The sequence below is a fragment of the Pangasianodon hypophthalmus genome, chromosome 16, assembly GCF_027358585.1.
Source record: "Pangasianodon hypophthalmus isolate fPanHyp1 chromosome 16, fPanHyp1.pri, whole genome shotgun sequence".
Taxonomy (NCBI): domain Eukaryota; kingdom Metazoa; phylum Chordata; class Actinopteri; order Siluriformes; family Pangasiidae; genus Pangasianodon; species Pangasianodon hypophthalmus.
In genome coordinates, this window is record NC_069725.1 from 15,110,443 (window position 1) to 15,128,564 (window position 18,122).

General features: G+C 39.5%; 1 protein-coding gene across 3 annotated transcripts in view; it reads left to right on the forward strand.

The window, feature by feature from the left end:
* soga1 (suppressor of glucose, autophagy associated 1) overlaps nt 1–13,032 on the forward strand; it is a 44,341-nt gene extending 31,309 nt beyond the window's left edge. For 2 of the 3 annotated variants that reach the window (XM_026920484.3, XM_026920485.3), the window contains 8 exons: nt 1,251–1,388; nt 1,853–2,083; nt 4,777–4,920; nt 5,037–5,207; nt 6,739–6,999; nt 7,748–7,806; nt 7,930–9,382; nt 11,560–13,032. In XM_026920484.3, coding sequence (XP_026776285.1) covers nt 1,251–1,388; nt 1,853–2,083; nt 4,777–4,920; nt 5,037–5,207; nt 6,739–6,999; nt 7,748–7,806; nt 7,930–9,382; nt 11,560–11,712 — 2,610 coding nt within the window. In that variant the 3' untranslated portion in view covers nt 11,713–13,032. The remainder of the gene's footprint in view (nt 1–1,250; nt 1,389–1,852; nt 2,084–4,776; nt 4,921–5,036; nt 5,208–6,738; nt 7,000–7,747; nt 7,807–7,929; nt 9,383–11,559) is intronic. The other variant, XM_026920486.3, reaches the window with a different exon arrangement.
* The last annotated feature ends 5,090 nt before the right edge of the window (nt 13,033–18,122 follow it).

Below are 18,122 nucleotides of genomic sequence, written 5' to 3' on the forward strand. Positions count from 1 at the left end.
TTTATTAAAAAGAGCAAGCACTGTACAATGTACGCCTTCAATGCTGGAACATGTTCAGTCACAGCGATGTAGATATCATACAGCATTACTTAGAGAATGAAAGTCATAAAAGAATATATTTTCTCAAAAACTGAATCATTCGGTTATAAATATCCAAGCATTGTGTTGAGTTCATCCCCTGTCCATATTCTCATCAATACACCTTCCAATTTTTATTTTAGTTAGCTGATATAAATCTGGGTGGTTCTAGCTATTTTAAGCTGTTTGCAACTGTTTTAGGAATAATTAGACCTCATTATATGTGACTAACCCCTGTCTGTAATGTACAAAACCTGTATATAAGCTTAAACATGCAATATTAGCACCATGCATGTGGAAACATGCAAAGTGCACTTTTCCCCTTCATACTTATTTATTTAATCACACAAAAAGTAAGAGGCTGACCCAAAAAAGGATGTGGATATGTGCAGCTGATTTCCTAAATTTTGGGCACAATAAAAGCCTGCTCTGACAGTGCCCAAAATTTAGGAAATCAGCTGCACATATCCACATCCTTTTTTGGGTCAGCCTCTTACTTTTTGACAAAAAGTCAAAATGATATGAGATAATATAATATGAGACCTTTTCAGGACAATCATGAAAGAACTGTTTATGGAAACTATGTCTTTTAATAGTGCCTGTCAACTGGACTAGGTTTGGCAACCTGGTTTCTGAATGTTGGTTTCCTTTTCGGAAAAAATGACTACATATTGAAATCTGTTTTTTTGGGTTTTTTTTGTCAGCAGAAGTTATTTGTATGTTTATAGAAGTTGGTGAGGACCACACAATTGTTATTTAGGCCCAGATAAATAAAAACATAGAATAGAATGAGGGTATACTTTCTTTTCCCCATGAATGTACCTGAAGCTATCTTTATGCTGCAAAAAGACTTTATGGTGGACACCAAGATTTACTGAATGTTTAGAAAAAAGAACAAATAGAACAAAATGGGGCATGGCAGTAGTTTGTCTAGGAGAACAATATAATGTGCAATTTAACATAATGAATGCACAGAATGTTCAGAAGTTAGTTTTGGCACAGAACTAGTACACCAGTACAATCAGTACATAGCTAAACCCTCTATATTACTAAAGTAGTACTAAATCACTGTGGCGTTCCTCTGAGAGCTATACTAGTTGTTCAATGCTTCTGACTGAATTTCTACACTGTCATGGGCCTGTGGGCTAAAGAGGATTTGTGTCTCTCTGTAGCTTCTGGAGCAGGTTCGTGAGCTTCAGGCTCAGCTGTGTGAGGCAAAGGAGAAGGCTGAGAAAACTCAGGAGGAGTTGGCACTGGAGAATCAAGTACACCGTGATTACACACAATCCTGCTCCCAGAAACTCTCTCAGGTAATTCCAATCCTCAAGGTGCCACATAAAGCACCTCAGCATCACTAGGCATATGTAAAAAACAAAAAGTATATTGTAATTGGAATTAACAGAGAAATTCTCAGATTAAGTTGCAGAAACTCAATTACTGTCAAAAACAATAATGATTCACTTTGGAAACTGTTAGCATAGCAAACATTGCATGCTAGCACAATACTGTAAATTCTGAAGTCTAACTGAGCTTGGCTGTAAACAAAAAGAGCTAAAAAGAACATCAATAAGAAAAAATAAAGAGGTAGCACCAAAAAAGTGCACATTACATCATGTATAAAACACTGGTATGTGTACATGTTCATTTAGAGTTCATCTTCATGTACAGTGATGGTGTGACTCTCTAGCACAGCAATCTTCACATGTCTTAACTGATTTTCCTACATCCTTTTTTTGTTCTCTTCCTCTCACCTTTCCTACCTGCTAATTTTCAGCTGCAGGAGGAGCACAAGAAGGTGCTGGTGCAACGGGATTTCCAGCTACAGAGCATGAGCCTGCAAACGCGGTTGCAGCAGAAGTTCTGGAGCCAGGAGAGGAACGTCTTGGTGCAGGAGTCCCAGCAGCTCAAGCAGATCCTACTGCTGGTCAGCCTCAAGCTACGTTGGCTGCTCAAGCAGTGGAGGCTTGGCAAGAAGTTTGATGCAGAGGGCAAAGACATATTGCAGGTACTAATAGGCATTTTATACAATAATTGTCTAAGATGGGAGGCACAGTAGGGCAGATGGGGTTTGTCGCCACCTCACAGCTCCAGGGTCCTGAGTCAGAGTTTCTGTGCATGTCTGGGTTTTGTCTGGGTTTTCTGGGTTCCTCCCACCTCTGAAAACTTGCCAGCAGGTGGATTGGCTAAGATAAATTGCCCTTAGGTGTGAATTAGTGTGTGAATATGTGTGTGCATAGTATCATGCAGTGGACTTGCATCATATCCAGGTTGTATTCCTGCTTCATGCCCACTGTTCTTCCAGATCTACTGCAACCCTGACCAAGACAAATTGGTTACTGAAAGTGAGTGAGTGAGTTGTCTAAGGTCAGAGTGGCTGCTCTGGAAACTCTTAAAATATGAGGATACATGCTGCCTTCTCATGGTAATAGATAGGCTGGCTTTCGAATAAAGACACACTGCCCAAAATTAATATCCACCTAGCAAACCTCTTCTGGAAGAGAGGAGCAGAGTAATGACCCCAATAACAATAGTGTATCCACGGTAAAAATAATGTGCATTGACTAAAATGACTTATATTAAACACATATTTGCCCATGGCTTGACTGGTTTGGAGTTTCTGGAGGTAATTTGAAGCCACCTTTTTAATTTTTTATATGTACAGTCTCCTCCGAAAGTATTGGAACAGCAAGGCCAATTCTTTTTTCTTTTTTTGCTATACACTGAAGACACTTGTATTTGAGATCAAAAGATGAATATGAGACGACAGATCAGAATTTCAGCTTTTATTTCCTCATATTTACATCTAGAAATACTAAACAACTTAGAACATGGCACATTTGGTGGCAGACCACCCAATTCTTAGGTGAGCAAAAGTATAAGAACAGATAGTCTTAAAGTAAATTAAAGTAAATAACACTTAATATTTGGTTGCATATCCCTTGCTTGCAATAACTGCATCAAGTCAGCAGTCTACTGATATCACCAATCTGGTGCATACTTCTTTTGTGATGCTTTTCAAGGCTTGTACCACCTTCTTTCAGTTCTTTCAGTCTCCTCTTCAGGAGGTGAAAGGCATGTGTTAAGGTCTGGTGATTTACTTGGCCAGTCTAAAACCTTTTTTCCCTGATGAAGTCCTTTGTTGTGTTGGCAGTGTGTTTAGGGTTATTGTCTTGCTGCATGATGAAGTTCCTCCTAATTACATTGGATGCTCAAGCAGAATGCTGCCAGACAGAATGTTTCAGTAGACTTCTGAATTCAGTCTGCTGCTACCGTCATGAGTTACATCATCAATAAAGATTACTGAACCCATTCCAGAAGCCCCCATGCAAGCCCAAGCCATGACACTACCTCCACCGTGCTTTACAGATGAGCTTGTATGTTTTGGATCATGAGCAGATCCTTTTGTTCTCCACACTTTGGCCTTTCCATCGCTTTGCTGGAGGTTAATCTTGGTTCTGGAACTTTTGTGGCTCATCTCTGTATTTCTTTGTGAATTCAAATCTGGCCGTCTGATTCTTACTGCTGATGAGCGGTTTGCATCTTGTGGTATGGCCGCTATATTTCTGCTCTCAGAGTCTGCTTCGAACGGTGGATTGAGATACCTTCACCCCTGTCCTGTGGAAGTTGTTGGTGCCATCACTGACTGCTGTTTTTGTGTTTTTCTTCACAGCTCTCACAATGTTTCTGTCATCAACTGTTGTTGTTTTCCTTGGCTGACCTGTTTGATGTCTGGTTTTTAATGCACTTTATTTTTCAGGACATTAGAAATTGTTGCATTGACTATGCCCAATGCTTGTGCATTGGCTCTGATCGATTTTCCCTCTTTCTCAGCTTCAAAATGGCTTGCTTCTCTCCCATAGATAGCTCTCTAGTCTTTATGTTGGTTTGTCCTTTTAAACAACAAATCCAGTCTTCACAGGCAAAACCCAGGGGTCCAACCAACAGTAATTCAGAGCTATGAATTATTTAAACAATCAATCTAATAGGGCACACCTGACCAACAAGAAACGTCTGTTCCAAAATTATCTTTGATCACTTGAAAAATGGGTGGTTTCAAACAAATGGTGCCATGTCCTAAGTTGGTTGACATATCTAGATGTAAATATCGGGAAATGAAAGATCAGAAAATTCTGATCTATCGTTTCATATTAATCTTTTGCTCTGAAAACCCAATTGTCTTCAGTGTAGAGTAAAAACAATAAAATTGGCCTTGCCGTTCCAATAATTTTGGAGGGAACTGTAGATACACTAATTTAAGTGCAGGTGTGCTACAAATATTGGCGCAGTATAGTGTATCCTACGCGTCAGCAAATATGGGTTGGCCCAGACTGCAACCCTCTCTGAGCATCACCCAAACGACTCACACACTTTAACACACACTCCCTCACTCATACTGCTAACTCTTGGATTCTCTCATACAATTCCCCACTCCTTCACATCACAAACGTTAGTCTCAGTCACAGACACTCTGTATCTTTTGTACACTTTTCTGGCTACAACCTTCAGTATTTTGAAGAGATGCTGGTGGCAGTTTCTTAGAAAGGTTCTAGGGTGCCTACAAGCCACTTGATTTTCCAGGATGTAGCCTATTGTTAAACTTTAAACAATGTATTTATCATAATAATTGAAAACATCAACTCAGACTGATAATACAGTCAGTACCAGTTCATGTGAAATGAAAGTATGTTGCTTCTTCAGATTAACAGCATTAAGGAGCTTCACCTCCCTCTGGAGGATGATGGCCTTGCCCCTCACCATGGAGACAATAAGATGTCAGCCTCCAAGGAGCAGCCTTCAAGTCCCACAAACAAAGATCGCAGCCTTCCAGAGAATAACCTTCAGGTAGGTTACTAAGGTTTGAGCAACTGGGTGCACATACAATACAACCTGAAACCATGAATGCAAATTCAATTTCATGATAAACATCTCTAACATTCTTCACTATCCCACCCTACCAGCAGGCTAGTGGTTTGAATGCGACTTTGTCTGACCTGAAGGTGGCTCTGCAGGATTTGAGCACCGAGCTGCGAGAGGAGCGTCAGAGCTCCCAGGAGCTAACGCAGCAGTTTGCCCGAGCTAAAGCCTCCTGGGAGGTGGAGCGCACTGAGCTCAAAAGCCTCATCACCCAGGTACTGGTTTAATTACCCTTTCATTCAGTGAAATACAGAGCTGTGATATAGTCTCTAGTGTGTACCTACTGAATTTGAAATGTAATAGATTTAAAAGGTTGTTAGTCATAGAGCTAAGGCTAAGAGATCTCTTTTATTTTGTTTTTATTTTTTTGTCATGCCTTATCTCTGTGGTTATCATTGTATCCAGTCAAAACATGAAACCAGTGGATTGTGTATAGTGAGTTGGGTTCAACAAATATCGTATACATTTTATACTTGGGCGTCCCATTAAACAAGGGAATTTGGTTTAAGAACTAGTTGAAAACAGATCTACATGAAAACATATCTACAATTTCCCTGCTTTCTGTGTTTCACCAGCACTTATGCTTGCTTCCTCAATGTTAACTGATATGAGAGATCTCTGGAAGGACCATGGGCTCTGTTTGGTTCCCCCCTTCCTGTCACTCCTCCATATCCTCCACACTGCTTTTGTTCTGTGGTGTGTACACAAGAAAATTCAAAACAGGTCAATACTGGAGTGAAGAGAGATGAGATTTAAAACTGTTCTAGACATTATATATAGTTTATCAGACAAAGCTCTTCACTGAATCCATCTTATGATATATTACAGTGGAGATACAGCATGTTATGTAGATATGTTCAAGGGAGTTAATGCACCTTGCATGATATTGCAAACACAAAGCCATTCTCATTGCCTCCTGCCTCATCTGGTGTCACTGATAAATTTCTGGCGATCTGAAATTCTTCAGTGCTCATCTCCAAATTATCCTGTGTAAGTTAAACCTTTCTATTCTATGTGGCAAACCTTGTAGCCGGGCCCATTATAAAAGCAACTGCCAAGCACTTCAGCATCACTGGCAACGTGGCATTGTTCCACCAGCTGCTCTGCTGCTCCACCCTGCGTCTGGCTCTTTCCCATAGCTCTGAGTAACACACAGGTTTAGAATAAATGAATTTCTCCTCAACAGTAAACCACAAACACTGTTAACTTCATTTAACTATCCACAGTAAAGCTCATTAGGCTTTGTTTGCAACTGTGAAAAAGGGGGAATATGACAAACTCCTCTGATGCGTGACTCTAATCACGTAATCATCTCATGGGTTGCCAGGTTCCTTTGGGGCTTTATATGGCAGACACATGCTGGGGTGTGTGACTAATGATCTTCCCAAAAGGCCAGAGTTTTAATAAAATAAACTACATGGTCAGATAAAAAGAGTGAGTAGCAGCTTTTGCTTTGATGCTCAGCTTCATACAGTATAATGGAGAAACCACAAAAAAGGATTAGAGACAGAAACAAAGGCTAGGTTTTCTGAATATTTGCATTTATTTAAGTTTTAAGTAATATTTCTATTTGTTGTGTTTCGTTGTCCATATATTTAGTATCCTTACATACATTTAGTTCTTCTGTCAACAAAGGACTATACGCTGGTTAGCACTTTTCCACCATCATGCTGTCACCATGGTTACTGTTCCCCCATTAGCACATAAAGTATTAAATCCTCATTTGTCTCTCCCTATTCTTACCAGCTGGAGGGGAAGGCAGGAAAGATGTCTGCAGCTGGGACTGACATGGATCCTCCACATCTGAAGGGGGCTCTGAAGAGGGAGCGTGAGGAGCACCAGCATCTGCTGGCAGACTCATATGCTGCAGTGATGGATCTGACCAAGCAGCTACAGATAAGCGAGAGAAACTGGAGCCGGGAGAAGCTGGAGCTTCTCGAACATTTCAATCAGGAGAGGAACCAGTGGGAGCAGAGGCTCCATGATGCCCAGAGCAAGGGCACACAGGTCAGAGGTCACACTCATGTCACTGGTCATATCAGTTAATCTACATATAGGGCTTCATTAGGATGTCTTGAATAAATGCTATCTTTGTCTGATCATGTATCATTTATTCTTTTATTTTAATTTCTCTCCTCGATTCTCTTTGTTAGGGTACTATCAGGTTTTGTGAACACATTTTAAAAGTTGTAAGTGCATCATGAGGTTATGATGTTTCACACTATGTTGTACTTGTCGTGCCTCTTACCCATCTTTTTTCACACATTTCCTCCCTTTGCTATATATACCATTCTCACAAAGGGGAGATATTACATTATCGTTGAACACTTCCAAAGATTGCTCACAGATTGTTATGCTGTTGCATCATTTATTTGTGAATGTGGGGTGTCCATGTGGCTTCTTGCTGCCAGTGATAATACTGGAAATTTAGCAACATTCTGTGTTGATAGTGTCTGCCCAGAATTCTTATAAGAGAGCAAATAGCTAAACCTTACCATTGGTTCTTTCAAATTTTAGATGCTGTTTGGCTGGCTAGCTTTCTTTGAACGTCTTTGAGACAAACTATGTCAAGATTAACACACACTCACTCACGTCTTAAGCAAAGGAGCTATTTTGTGTTACCTCATGATTCACTCATGAGTATGATAAGAGAGTGCCCCATGAAGGAGAGAAACAGCCTGATCTGTATATGACTTACAAATGAAATGCTCTAAATAAGCATGTTAAAACTCAAATAAAATATGTTCTTTTTTAGTCTCTCAATGACAAGGGAATATCCATAGATGCAACCACAAATGAAACAAACTTGCAGAGGTAAAATTATTTATAAATTAAAAATTTGTGATTCTGTAATACATTACAGTTCTAAAGTCATTTTCCATATCAGATTTTCACCTGTTTCTTCTCTGTCTGTTCAAACCTGCTTCTTCTCTGCAGAACCCAACCAATTTCCTCCTTGTCAGACTTTGAGAGTTTGCTGGATGCCGCTTCTTTCCTTCCAGATCATGAGGTCAATGGAATTGCTGAGGTAAAGGCTGGGAAGCACCAGTTTAATGACCTTGTAATCCGCACAGACCTGAGTGACCTCAGCCAGAAGAACTGGAAGTATCTGAGTAGCGAGTCAGCTTCTCTGGAGAAGGCTGAGCCTTTTAAAACCTGGGACTGCCCCAGCACAAGCTTTCCAGAGCTAGAACTGAGTGTGCAGCATGTGCAAAGGAGTTACACTGCCCCAGACAAAACAGGTATCCGAATATACTACAGCCCTCCAGCTGTCAGGAGGATGGAAAGGAAGGTCAAGGATCTGAGCTTAAATGATACCCAGCTGGGACTCAAGTTTATTGGTGCAACTAACTCAGACCAAGCGGTACTGCCTCCAGTGACACAAGCTTCATCTTCGCACTTGTCGTCCTCATATGAGCAGTGGCTAAGCTCACTTTCCCTACAGCACAGGGACCTACTGGAGGGCAGGGCGGGCAGCTCCGAGGCCCTCCACACCCTTGAGATTTCTGCAAATCTGAGTGACGACATGAAGGAGATGACCAATTGTGTGAGACAGGCCATTCGTTCTAGCTCTCTTGAGAGGAAATGCAGCAAAGATGCAGGAAGTCAGACTGTGGGCTTCACCAACACAGGAACACAAACAACTAAGTTTGTCAGCGTGGGCCTGCAGACGGAGAGTCCAGCCTCCTCAACCTCCCGAGGGGCAGGATTTCATGGGAAGGTGTGGTCTCCACGCCCATCCACCTCACTCACTTCAGCACGATCACGCCAGATCTCCACATCACTGGAGAAGGTGCATGGCCGCATTGATCGACCCTGCTGCTCACCAAAATATGGCTCACCCAAGCTCACAAGAAGGGTCTCTGCTTCATCCTCATCCTCCAAACTGGAGACATCTTCCACCTCCTCAAGAGATCGGAGCATGTGGAATTTGCCAAACCGTAGCATCGCCCAGAGTGGATCTGCATGGGCTCGGTCCACCACAACCCGTGACAGTCCTGTACTCAGCGGCCTCAATGATGGTCTGTCCAGCCTCTTCAGTGTTGTGGAGCACCCCTCCAGCATGGAGTCACTCTGGAGGGGTGACACATGCCCTGGAAGACAAGCTGCAGGCAAGCCCTCTTGCCCCAGTGTCGGCATTAGCCTTGGTGACCCTGGCACTCAGAAGTACGGCATCGTGCAGGAGTTTTTTCAAAACATGTGTGGACGGACATTGCCAGGAGAGAAGACTGGAGCCATAGATGAGCCCAAGCCTGAGTGTCTCTCTGGTGCTCTGATGTCAACAGACAGTGTCACTAAGATCGTCAATAAGAGATTCATGAGACAGACACTGCGGGATGATGCGGTAGTCAGTGGGAAGGAGTCTAATACAAGCGCCAGTAGCCCAGAGGTGAGAGTTGACAAAATAAATAGGATTTCACCATGTCCAAAATAATTTCAACTCTACTATGAAATTATGACCATAAAGCTGTGATAATTTTACTTACAATACTAATCCACTTGATTGACATTATCATTAGTTTAGGGCCATACTAAGGGCCATATTCAGACTCAAAAGATACTAAATCAAAGGTTATGACATTTGCTATTATTTGTACTCAAATGAATTTATTGTACCCTTGTTTTGGTTAATTGGTGCTCTCCTCCAAAGAAAACATGCCCATGCTTTAATGGATAAATTGACCAAGTACTGATACAGTTACAATTTAAGTTGGTTAGTTCACAATTTATCTTAAGAATCAGCATGCCATACAGTGGGCCCTATCAATCTTTTTTTATCAGTCTTTTAGTAAAGTTGTGAGTAAATGTTTGCATTAGCCAAACTGAACAAAAATATTCCACAGGATTTATAAAAGTTTTGGAAACTTTTGACTCACTCATGTGTGTATGTTGATCACCCATAAAGTGCAAAGCGCGTTCCTGATAATAGCTCATTTACATGTAGTGATGCCCACAAAAAAAAAAAGTTCAAGTGCACAGACAGGTGTGGGCAGGAAATGAACGATGGGAGTAAAGGCTGAAAGACAGAAGTGGAAGTTATTCTGACTCACTTCCATGCCAGTAAAAATACGTAATAATATATAATATTAATAATAATAAGTGAGCACTAAATCTTCTATCACCTGAGGCATTTGTTCACATCTTATGGCTATGCATAGACAGACAGGCCCGTCCTCTGTTTATACGGTAGCATTTGTTTTGCTATAATTGATTGATTAATTTTATTTGTCTTAATTTATGGGTTTGTATTGCTTTCTTTATTATTTATATTCTTTAATTAATGCCAATAATACAAAATGTCCACTTTTCACAGAATGTTCTAGATGATATTTTTAGTCCCTGACCTAGGGATCGAGCATGAGGATGTGTTTTTGATAGAGACTCCAAAGTACTTCTGTAAGTCACTCTGGATAAGGGCATCTGCTAAATGCTGGAAATGTAATAACAATAACAGTATAATCCATATATTAAACTGCAGTAGTCCATGCAAATTATATGATTTGAACTGGATCAGGTCAATGTTTACTTTAGTTAGTCTTCTTAGGCGTAAATTTACACAATCGCAAGAGGATGAGTAGGATATAGACATTTTTCCGAATTTACTGGATTTCCATGAATTCCAAATTTCTTGTGCAAATTTACAAATAAATTTACAAATAAATCCGTATCCAGCTTGATAAATGAGGCTCAGTGTTTGGTGTATATTTAAATTACATTACATTGCATAAATATTGTGATTACAATAAATTGTCAGAAAATGTCTCCTGGTCATAGTGGATATCACACAAAAAATAAGTACTTACATTCAGGGTCAGAATTACATGAAACTGAGGCACGCCCCTGATTTTGCCAAATTCTACCCCATACTCTCACTTAGCACACAGCTGTCCAATGTGCACAATTTTGGTATTAACTTTTCACTAGACTGTGTTTAACTGCCTTCTGCCTAATGTTATTTCCAGCATCCATAAGACTTAATGAATGGTATACAGTTAACTGCTGTAAGAGGGAAAACATCTTTAATGAGGTGTAATCAAGTGTCATTAATTAAACTTTCCTGTCAGTGGTGGTGCGTGGGTTTTATGTATTTGACAGAGGTGATATGGAGAAATAATGAACAAAGAATATTAAACACATAGGAAAGCTTTACTGAATGAACTTTACTAAATGTCATATCAATATATTAGCCTGTAGCCTTACTATAGCATAAACAAATGCATGCTTCATGCAAGAGCAGTGCCCAGTGTAAAGTAAAATGTGTTGCGGCTGTTTGTGGTATAAAATGGGCTTCATCTGCAAACCCAAGGCACCTGATTTGTGTCTGTAGTTTAAAATTTTTAAAGGAGCTGTTCTTGGAAATGTAGTAAACATTAGTGGATGTATAGGGTATAACATAACAGAATAGTGATTTCAATGTTCATATATTGGTTTCACAAATGGTTAACCATGTATTTAGATACTATGCCAACCCTGAATTTGGAGCTAAGTTTGTTCTAGGAGCCAATGAGTATAATTAAGTGTTAATTTGTTTGTTTTAACATATTAATGTAAGTAATTTCTTCCTAGGATTCATCTTGTGACTGCAAATCACAGTCCCCGACCTCTTGTTTTGCTCGCTCCTCCCGCTCCACTGTTCGTCACATCCACAGCCAGTGCAAGCACCGCTTGCAGGAGACTGCCTTGGGAAATGACGAGAGATTGGATGTCAGCAATGAGTGATGGAGAAGAGGGCACAGCTTCTATCACTGCTTTAAAACAAACACACGCAGATACTGCCTCACACATACTATCACATAAAAGCACTGCCATGTATAAACTTGCAAATAAACGCACACACAAAGACACAGTAGTATACATGTCTGGACATTTCCAAGAACCTGTGATTAGCACAAAGATTGATGCCAAGGAATATTACTCAGCCAGCTTGACCTCACTTTTAGGATCACCATTCTCTATCCAACCAGCAGGACAGCCCAACTCTTGAGGGATCAATCTTCTGTTAATAGTAGGGCTTGATATGCAGAGTAACAAGTAGAATGAGAACATATAGAATTAAGTTAAAAGGTGATAGTGATTTCTTGTATATTAAAACTGCTCAAATCCCAGTTGAATTTAGTGGATTTACAAATTTACTTTCTAAAGATTTAGATAATAAAGGCCTTGAACTGACATCTGCAGCTTTTATTTTCATCCCCATAATCACAAACAAAAATGGCTCCATGGTTTAAATTTCACAGTTCATCAATCTCATTCACCATGTTGCACTGGGGAGCTTCTTTAAAATCATTGTTTTTAGTATTGCTGTATTACTGTAAATTACTGACTATAATATGTGTGAAATATGTCAATATGTCTGAAAATGTCAATTAGCAATTACCAGTTAGAAAGGATTTTCTAAGATGACATTTTTATAAATGGAGGTGATTGTGATTACATGAGAATGTCATTGTATAAGATCATTCTTCTACCCATCAACTCTTTCTTCTCACAAGCCTTAAGTCCTAGAGTTTGTCAGTCAACATTAACTTTTATGAAGCCATGACAGGAGTTTATTACTGCCAGATGTACATTTTAAGTAATGGACACACTATTTTCCCACTTTAAACTATGTATTTATAACTGTCTAATATTAGAATGGTGCTATACAAATTCAAATCTTTATCATATTTTATGTGATTTGAAGAGCAGTGACATTTCAGCCTTTAGCTGAATGTGCGTGACTGCTATTGATAAAATATTTAATATTTCATATTTAATATAGTTAACTGGTAGATGATGCAGTCAGCATTAAACACTGTATGGGGTGTAGAATGATAACCTTGAAGACATGCCGACTTTCAGCTGCTATCAGAGCTCTTTCTATATAGCCACACACTTTTGCTCTATCCCACTACTTGTTCACATGTATATGCACACACACACACACACACACACACACAAAGAATACTCTCTAAATGGCAAGCCATGATGGTCAGGCTCCTTTGTATGTTTCAGCTACTTTCTGCCTCAGCTCTTTAATAAATAGGGCATTAATGGTGACCCACATTTCTTCATTGCCATTGACTATGGTACTTTCCACAGCGTCTGCCATAAAATGTCATTACCACTCTGTCATTACACTTCAATACACCTTTTGCGTTATACCTCTTGCTGCTACCTCCTTTCTGCATTTTCAGTCTCACTACTCCAAATTCATTCCTTTTTTTTAAGGTCTCAAGTAAGCCTTTGTATTTTTTCAAAGAAATTAAGATGTTTCATTCAGTGATGATTATTCAGTGAGGAGCTGCATTCAGTGACAACACTGGTTAAATTTGCAGTGGACTCAGTAAACACCCATATTTCATTCTTAACTTAAGCCCAGCATATGCTACAAAATCTAATGTGGTGGCAGCCATGACCCACTGAGCAAGTTCCCAACAATTAACTACTCTGATTTTGGTCATTGACCATTTGGTCATAACTAATCATGATTGCAGCCACAAGACCCTACAGCTTCACATTTGTCTAAGGCTGGCATTTGCTGTAGAGGAAAATTTCATAGCTGATACTTAGTATTCCTTTGCCTCAATGTGTATTGTGTATGTTGAGCTTGGTCTAAATGATCCCTAAAAATGCAAATAGACTCATGGGGGGAGGACTAAAGCTCAGCTGCTTTGGCTACCATACAGACCCATTTTTCAAATCTAAACTCCAGTCAAGTGCTTTAAAGCCATATCTACAGGCTACTTCAAAACAAATCTAATGGAACAACTTCCACTAGTGTAGTTTGAGTAATTTACTTCCAAACAATTACACAAATTGTCCCTACTCAATATAAATACAGGTTCTTGGTTCATAAGATCAAAAGAACTGATTAACCTCATAAACAAGCCATTACTCATCTTCCCTTACCATTCCAGATCCACCTCCCATAACATCTAGCAATACCTAAACGACATAGTCGCTTGATACCATTTGCTAAATTATTGAGAATGCTTGTATATTTTGTTTTTTTCCCTCTTTTTTAAACATTTGTTAAATAAAATTAGTGAGTAAAACACTTTAATATTGTAACCTTAAACATACTGTACATATACAATTTATACTCTTTCTATCTTAGTCTAGAAAAACTCTGGAATGTCACTGCTGAAGTAGCTTGACCTTCAGAGCTCAGATCCTCCCCTTCAAGAAAATAAGAACCTCTTTTCGTGTAAATAGCTCCATTCTGGGGAAGAGAATATGCTACAATAAAACAGGTGGAAATTGTTTTTGTCTGGGGAAGGACTGACTTGGTTGTTGCCTCAAATAAAACTTTCCTGTTTGTTAAAATTCACAAATAAATGTTTGTTGAAAAAAATGTCTCAGTATGCATGTCAGTTTTTTAAATTTATTTATTTGATTTTATTGTGTATTACTAGCATAAGTATCTACAGTAGGGTCCAAAAGTCTGAGACCACACTGAAAATCTGTTATTATTTATTTTATTTTTTTTTTTTTCATTTAACTGGAAATAAACAGAAGGTTTTAGAATAAAATAAAAAATAAATAAAACAAAGAATTTACATTTAAGCAAGTTTGTGATATTGACCATGTTAATTCCTTTGTACAAATGGTAAGATTTTCGTTGATACATATGTCTTCCACTGAAACATTTTTGATCTAACATGGATCACCAGGTTTTACAAAAATTTGTGGAGTCCATGTCAGCTTGAGTGCACATTGGCTACATTTACATGTACATCAAATTCCATTTAAGGTCTACATTCGGGTTGCAGCTATATTCCGAATACGATGTATTTTTGCATATAGGCATTGGAATATTCCTGTATACATGGTTGTTGTAAGTATGCCTGACTTGCCATCCCTAAATACCTAGCCTACAGCTCAGCATCTATTAGCAATTTCTTGCAGACTGAGCATACGCATATATCTCCTTTCAGTGGATTTTCTGAATAAGGTGTTCACATGCAACAAATTTCTGATTAAAACAGGCATATTCCGGAGGTGGCAGTTGGAATTTGAGGAATCAAAATATTGTCTTAATCTGAATCAGGCAATCGGATTGCGGCATTTAAATGACTCAGTACTAATTAGAATATTGATATGCATGTAAACGTAGCCAATGTCATTAAAGCAAAAGGGGGAAATGCCAAATACTAATAAATTTTGAAATATTTCTAAGATTTTTTTACTGAGTTATTGCTGGTAATGTAATTTGTAATGAAAATTTAATAAAATGTAATAAAATTGAAAAGAATGCAAAACAGAAGCATTTTCACTAGTGGTCTCAGATTTTTAGACCCTACTGTATGTGTAATTTTGTTTTTCAAAATCTTGCGAGCTTGGCCTTGAAGCCTATTTTCATACTGGCATACATTTAGCACCCTTATTTCTCTGTCTCCCTTCCAGGCCCAGATGTTGTTCTATTGGCTGATTTGTGTAGCCGCAGGCAGACATGATGAAATAGCCTGCAACACATGCTGACAGAGAATGAGGGTGTAGGAACTAGGGAAAAGAGGAAGGTTAGATTCATGAAAATAAGCAGATTAGAGCAGAAGGAAGAATGTCTAGAGGTAGTCTTTGGCTGTGGTGCAAGAGGACACAGTGTCCAGTGTGCTCGCTTAGTCTGATCTCAGGCTACATTTCTCTACTCACACTGAACACCCGTCGGCCTGCATAAGAAGTAGCATCCAATTTATACAAACCTGAAACGATTGGGTATAGGTTTAAGAGCATTGTGTAACACTGTCAGTGTGTGTGTGTGTGTGTGTGTGTGTGTGTGTGTGTGTGTGTGTGTGAGATCATGGAGAGGGAGGAGGAGCATGTGCTGGTGTTGGATTCACTTGCTGGGAACATCTGGGATTCTGCCATGAGACATTTTTCCCTCTGACTCATTTTCCCTTTTTTCCTTTCCTTTTTTCCTTTTTTTTTTTTAAATATACACAAGTTTATATTTAAATCCCAGTATGAGTATCACAGGATGTGACCTAACACTGATTACATTCAAAATGAATCCTATCATTGCTAGAAAATGGGACTGAAAGCAGGAGGGGAGAAAAGAGATAAAGAGGAAAAAGAAATTAGATACATGGTCATGCAGTCACACTCAAATAAATGAAAACACACCAGATAAATGAATAGAAATCTGCAGTTGTGTGTGTGTGCGTGTGTGTGTGTGTGTGTGTGTGTGTGTGTGTGTGGGACTAGTGTAAAGCCTGTCTCAAACAACATCATCAGTAGTACTTACTACCTAATTAGTAGCAATCAATTGACGTGCAGATTTTCAGCTTTAATTCAAGGGGTTTAACAAAAAAAATTGCATTAACAGTTTAGGAATTACAGCCATTTTTTACATAGTCATAATTACAAGGGTGAAGGTTAATGAACTTTTCTCTCCATGAAAAAGAAGCCGGCACCCGGGGGGAAGAGGAGGGTCTGATTATGCCAGTGGTGAGCAAGTCTTTGATGCACTGCTCCATGGCCTCTTGTTTAGGGCGGGAAAGGTTGTTCAGATGGGTAGTAGGTAGGGTAGCCCCAGGGAGCAGGTCCATGGCGCAATCATATGGGCAGTGAGGTGGTAGGGAGAGGGTCCAGTCTTTGCTGAAGACCTCTCCCAGGTCATGGTACGCGGGGAGCACCACAGAGAGGTCTGGCGGTCTTGGAGCCGGGGAAGCCGTTGTCACTGCAATGGGTGTAAGAACTGATTTCAGGCACAAAGAGAGGCAGAAGGGACTCCAATTAGCCACCCTTCCTGTTGACCAGTCTATTTGGGGGTTGTGCATTCTTAACCAAGAATGGCCCAACACAAGCGGGGTACTTGGTGAGGAGATAAGGTTTAACTTAACCTGTTCATGGTGGGTTCCCGAGAGAGCAAGGAACAACGGGGCAGTGCGATGGGTAACCCGGGCCAAGAATCTCCCATCCAGGACATTAACAGTAATGGGGCAAATGCAGGGAAGACAAAATAGTAACTGATCATAAAAGCATGCCAAATGGCATCAAAAGACTATACCAAATATACTGTGGTGGATGCGGAGCAATTCCAGTAATACTGGGCAGAAGGCAGGAGAATTCGTCCCGGATGGGACGCCAGTCCATTGTAGGACACCATACACACACACACACACTCGTTCACACCTAGGGGCAATTTATCATAAGCAATCTGCCTACCTGCATGTTTTTGGTCATGTTACACATCACAGATACAGTACTACAGTACTTTATTAATGTTACAGTACTACAGTGCTTTACACACTTTCTCACCTTCAAAACAGCAGCCTCTGCACAAAAGAGTAAATGGCTGAGACATTTTCATCAGTGAGTCTCAAATCTCTTTCTCTCTAAGGTATTACATATAATAAAGTATAAAAAAAAACTAGAAATATAAAATCAAGATCAAGCAAATGCATAAAATGTATAAAAATATAAATGCAGAATTTAATTAGTTATGAATAAAACTAACATAAATAATGGATACATTGTTATGTAACTAAATTTTACTAAAATAAATAAATAAATAAAAAATAAAACCACATTTTTAAAAATATCTTTAATATCTTTTTTTTAATTTACTTTTCAGCCAGATCCGGTCATCCTTATAGAGGTGGAGCAATATACATAGACAAAAGACATTAGATATATACAAAGACAAAAGAGAACCCACAAATTGAATAGGAATATGTCTACACTGATTGATATTAATGTCGAGAGATTCACTAACATGAGTTAGAGAGGCAGGCACTTCAGGAACAAAAGCTAGAACCTATCTGTGAAGCATAACACTGTGTTCCCACAGGACTGAATTCTCTGACCTAAATCAATCACACTCGCTCCACCACAGCGAGCAACATGCCCTCTCTCTGCACTCTATAAAAATGGCTGACTACTGAAAACTCAGTCTCACTTTTCAGACAGGTCTGCAGTAATGTGGTAAAGTAGGCCTAAATCATCACTGCAGAATTTAGTAGGTGTGTGAGTGTGCATTACAGTAGATACACTATATGGCCAAAAGTTTGTGGACACCTGACCATCACACCCATATATGGGGCTTCACCAAACTAATGCCACAAAGTTGGAAGCACACAATTGTACAGGATGTCTTTGATTGCTGTAGCATGACAATTTCCCTTCACTGGAACTGCACCCCAGAC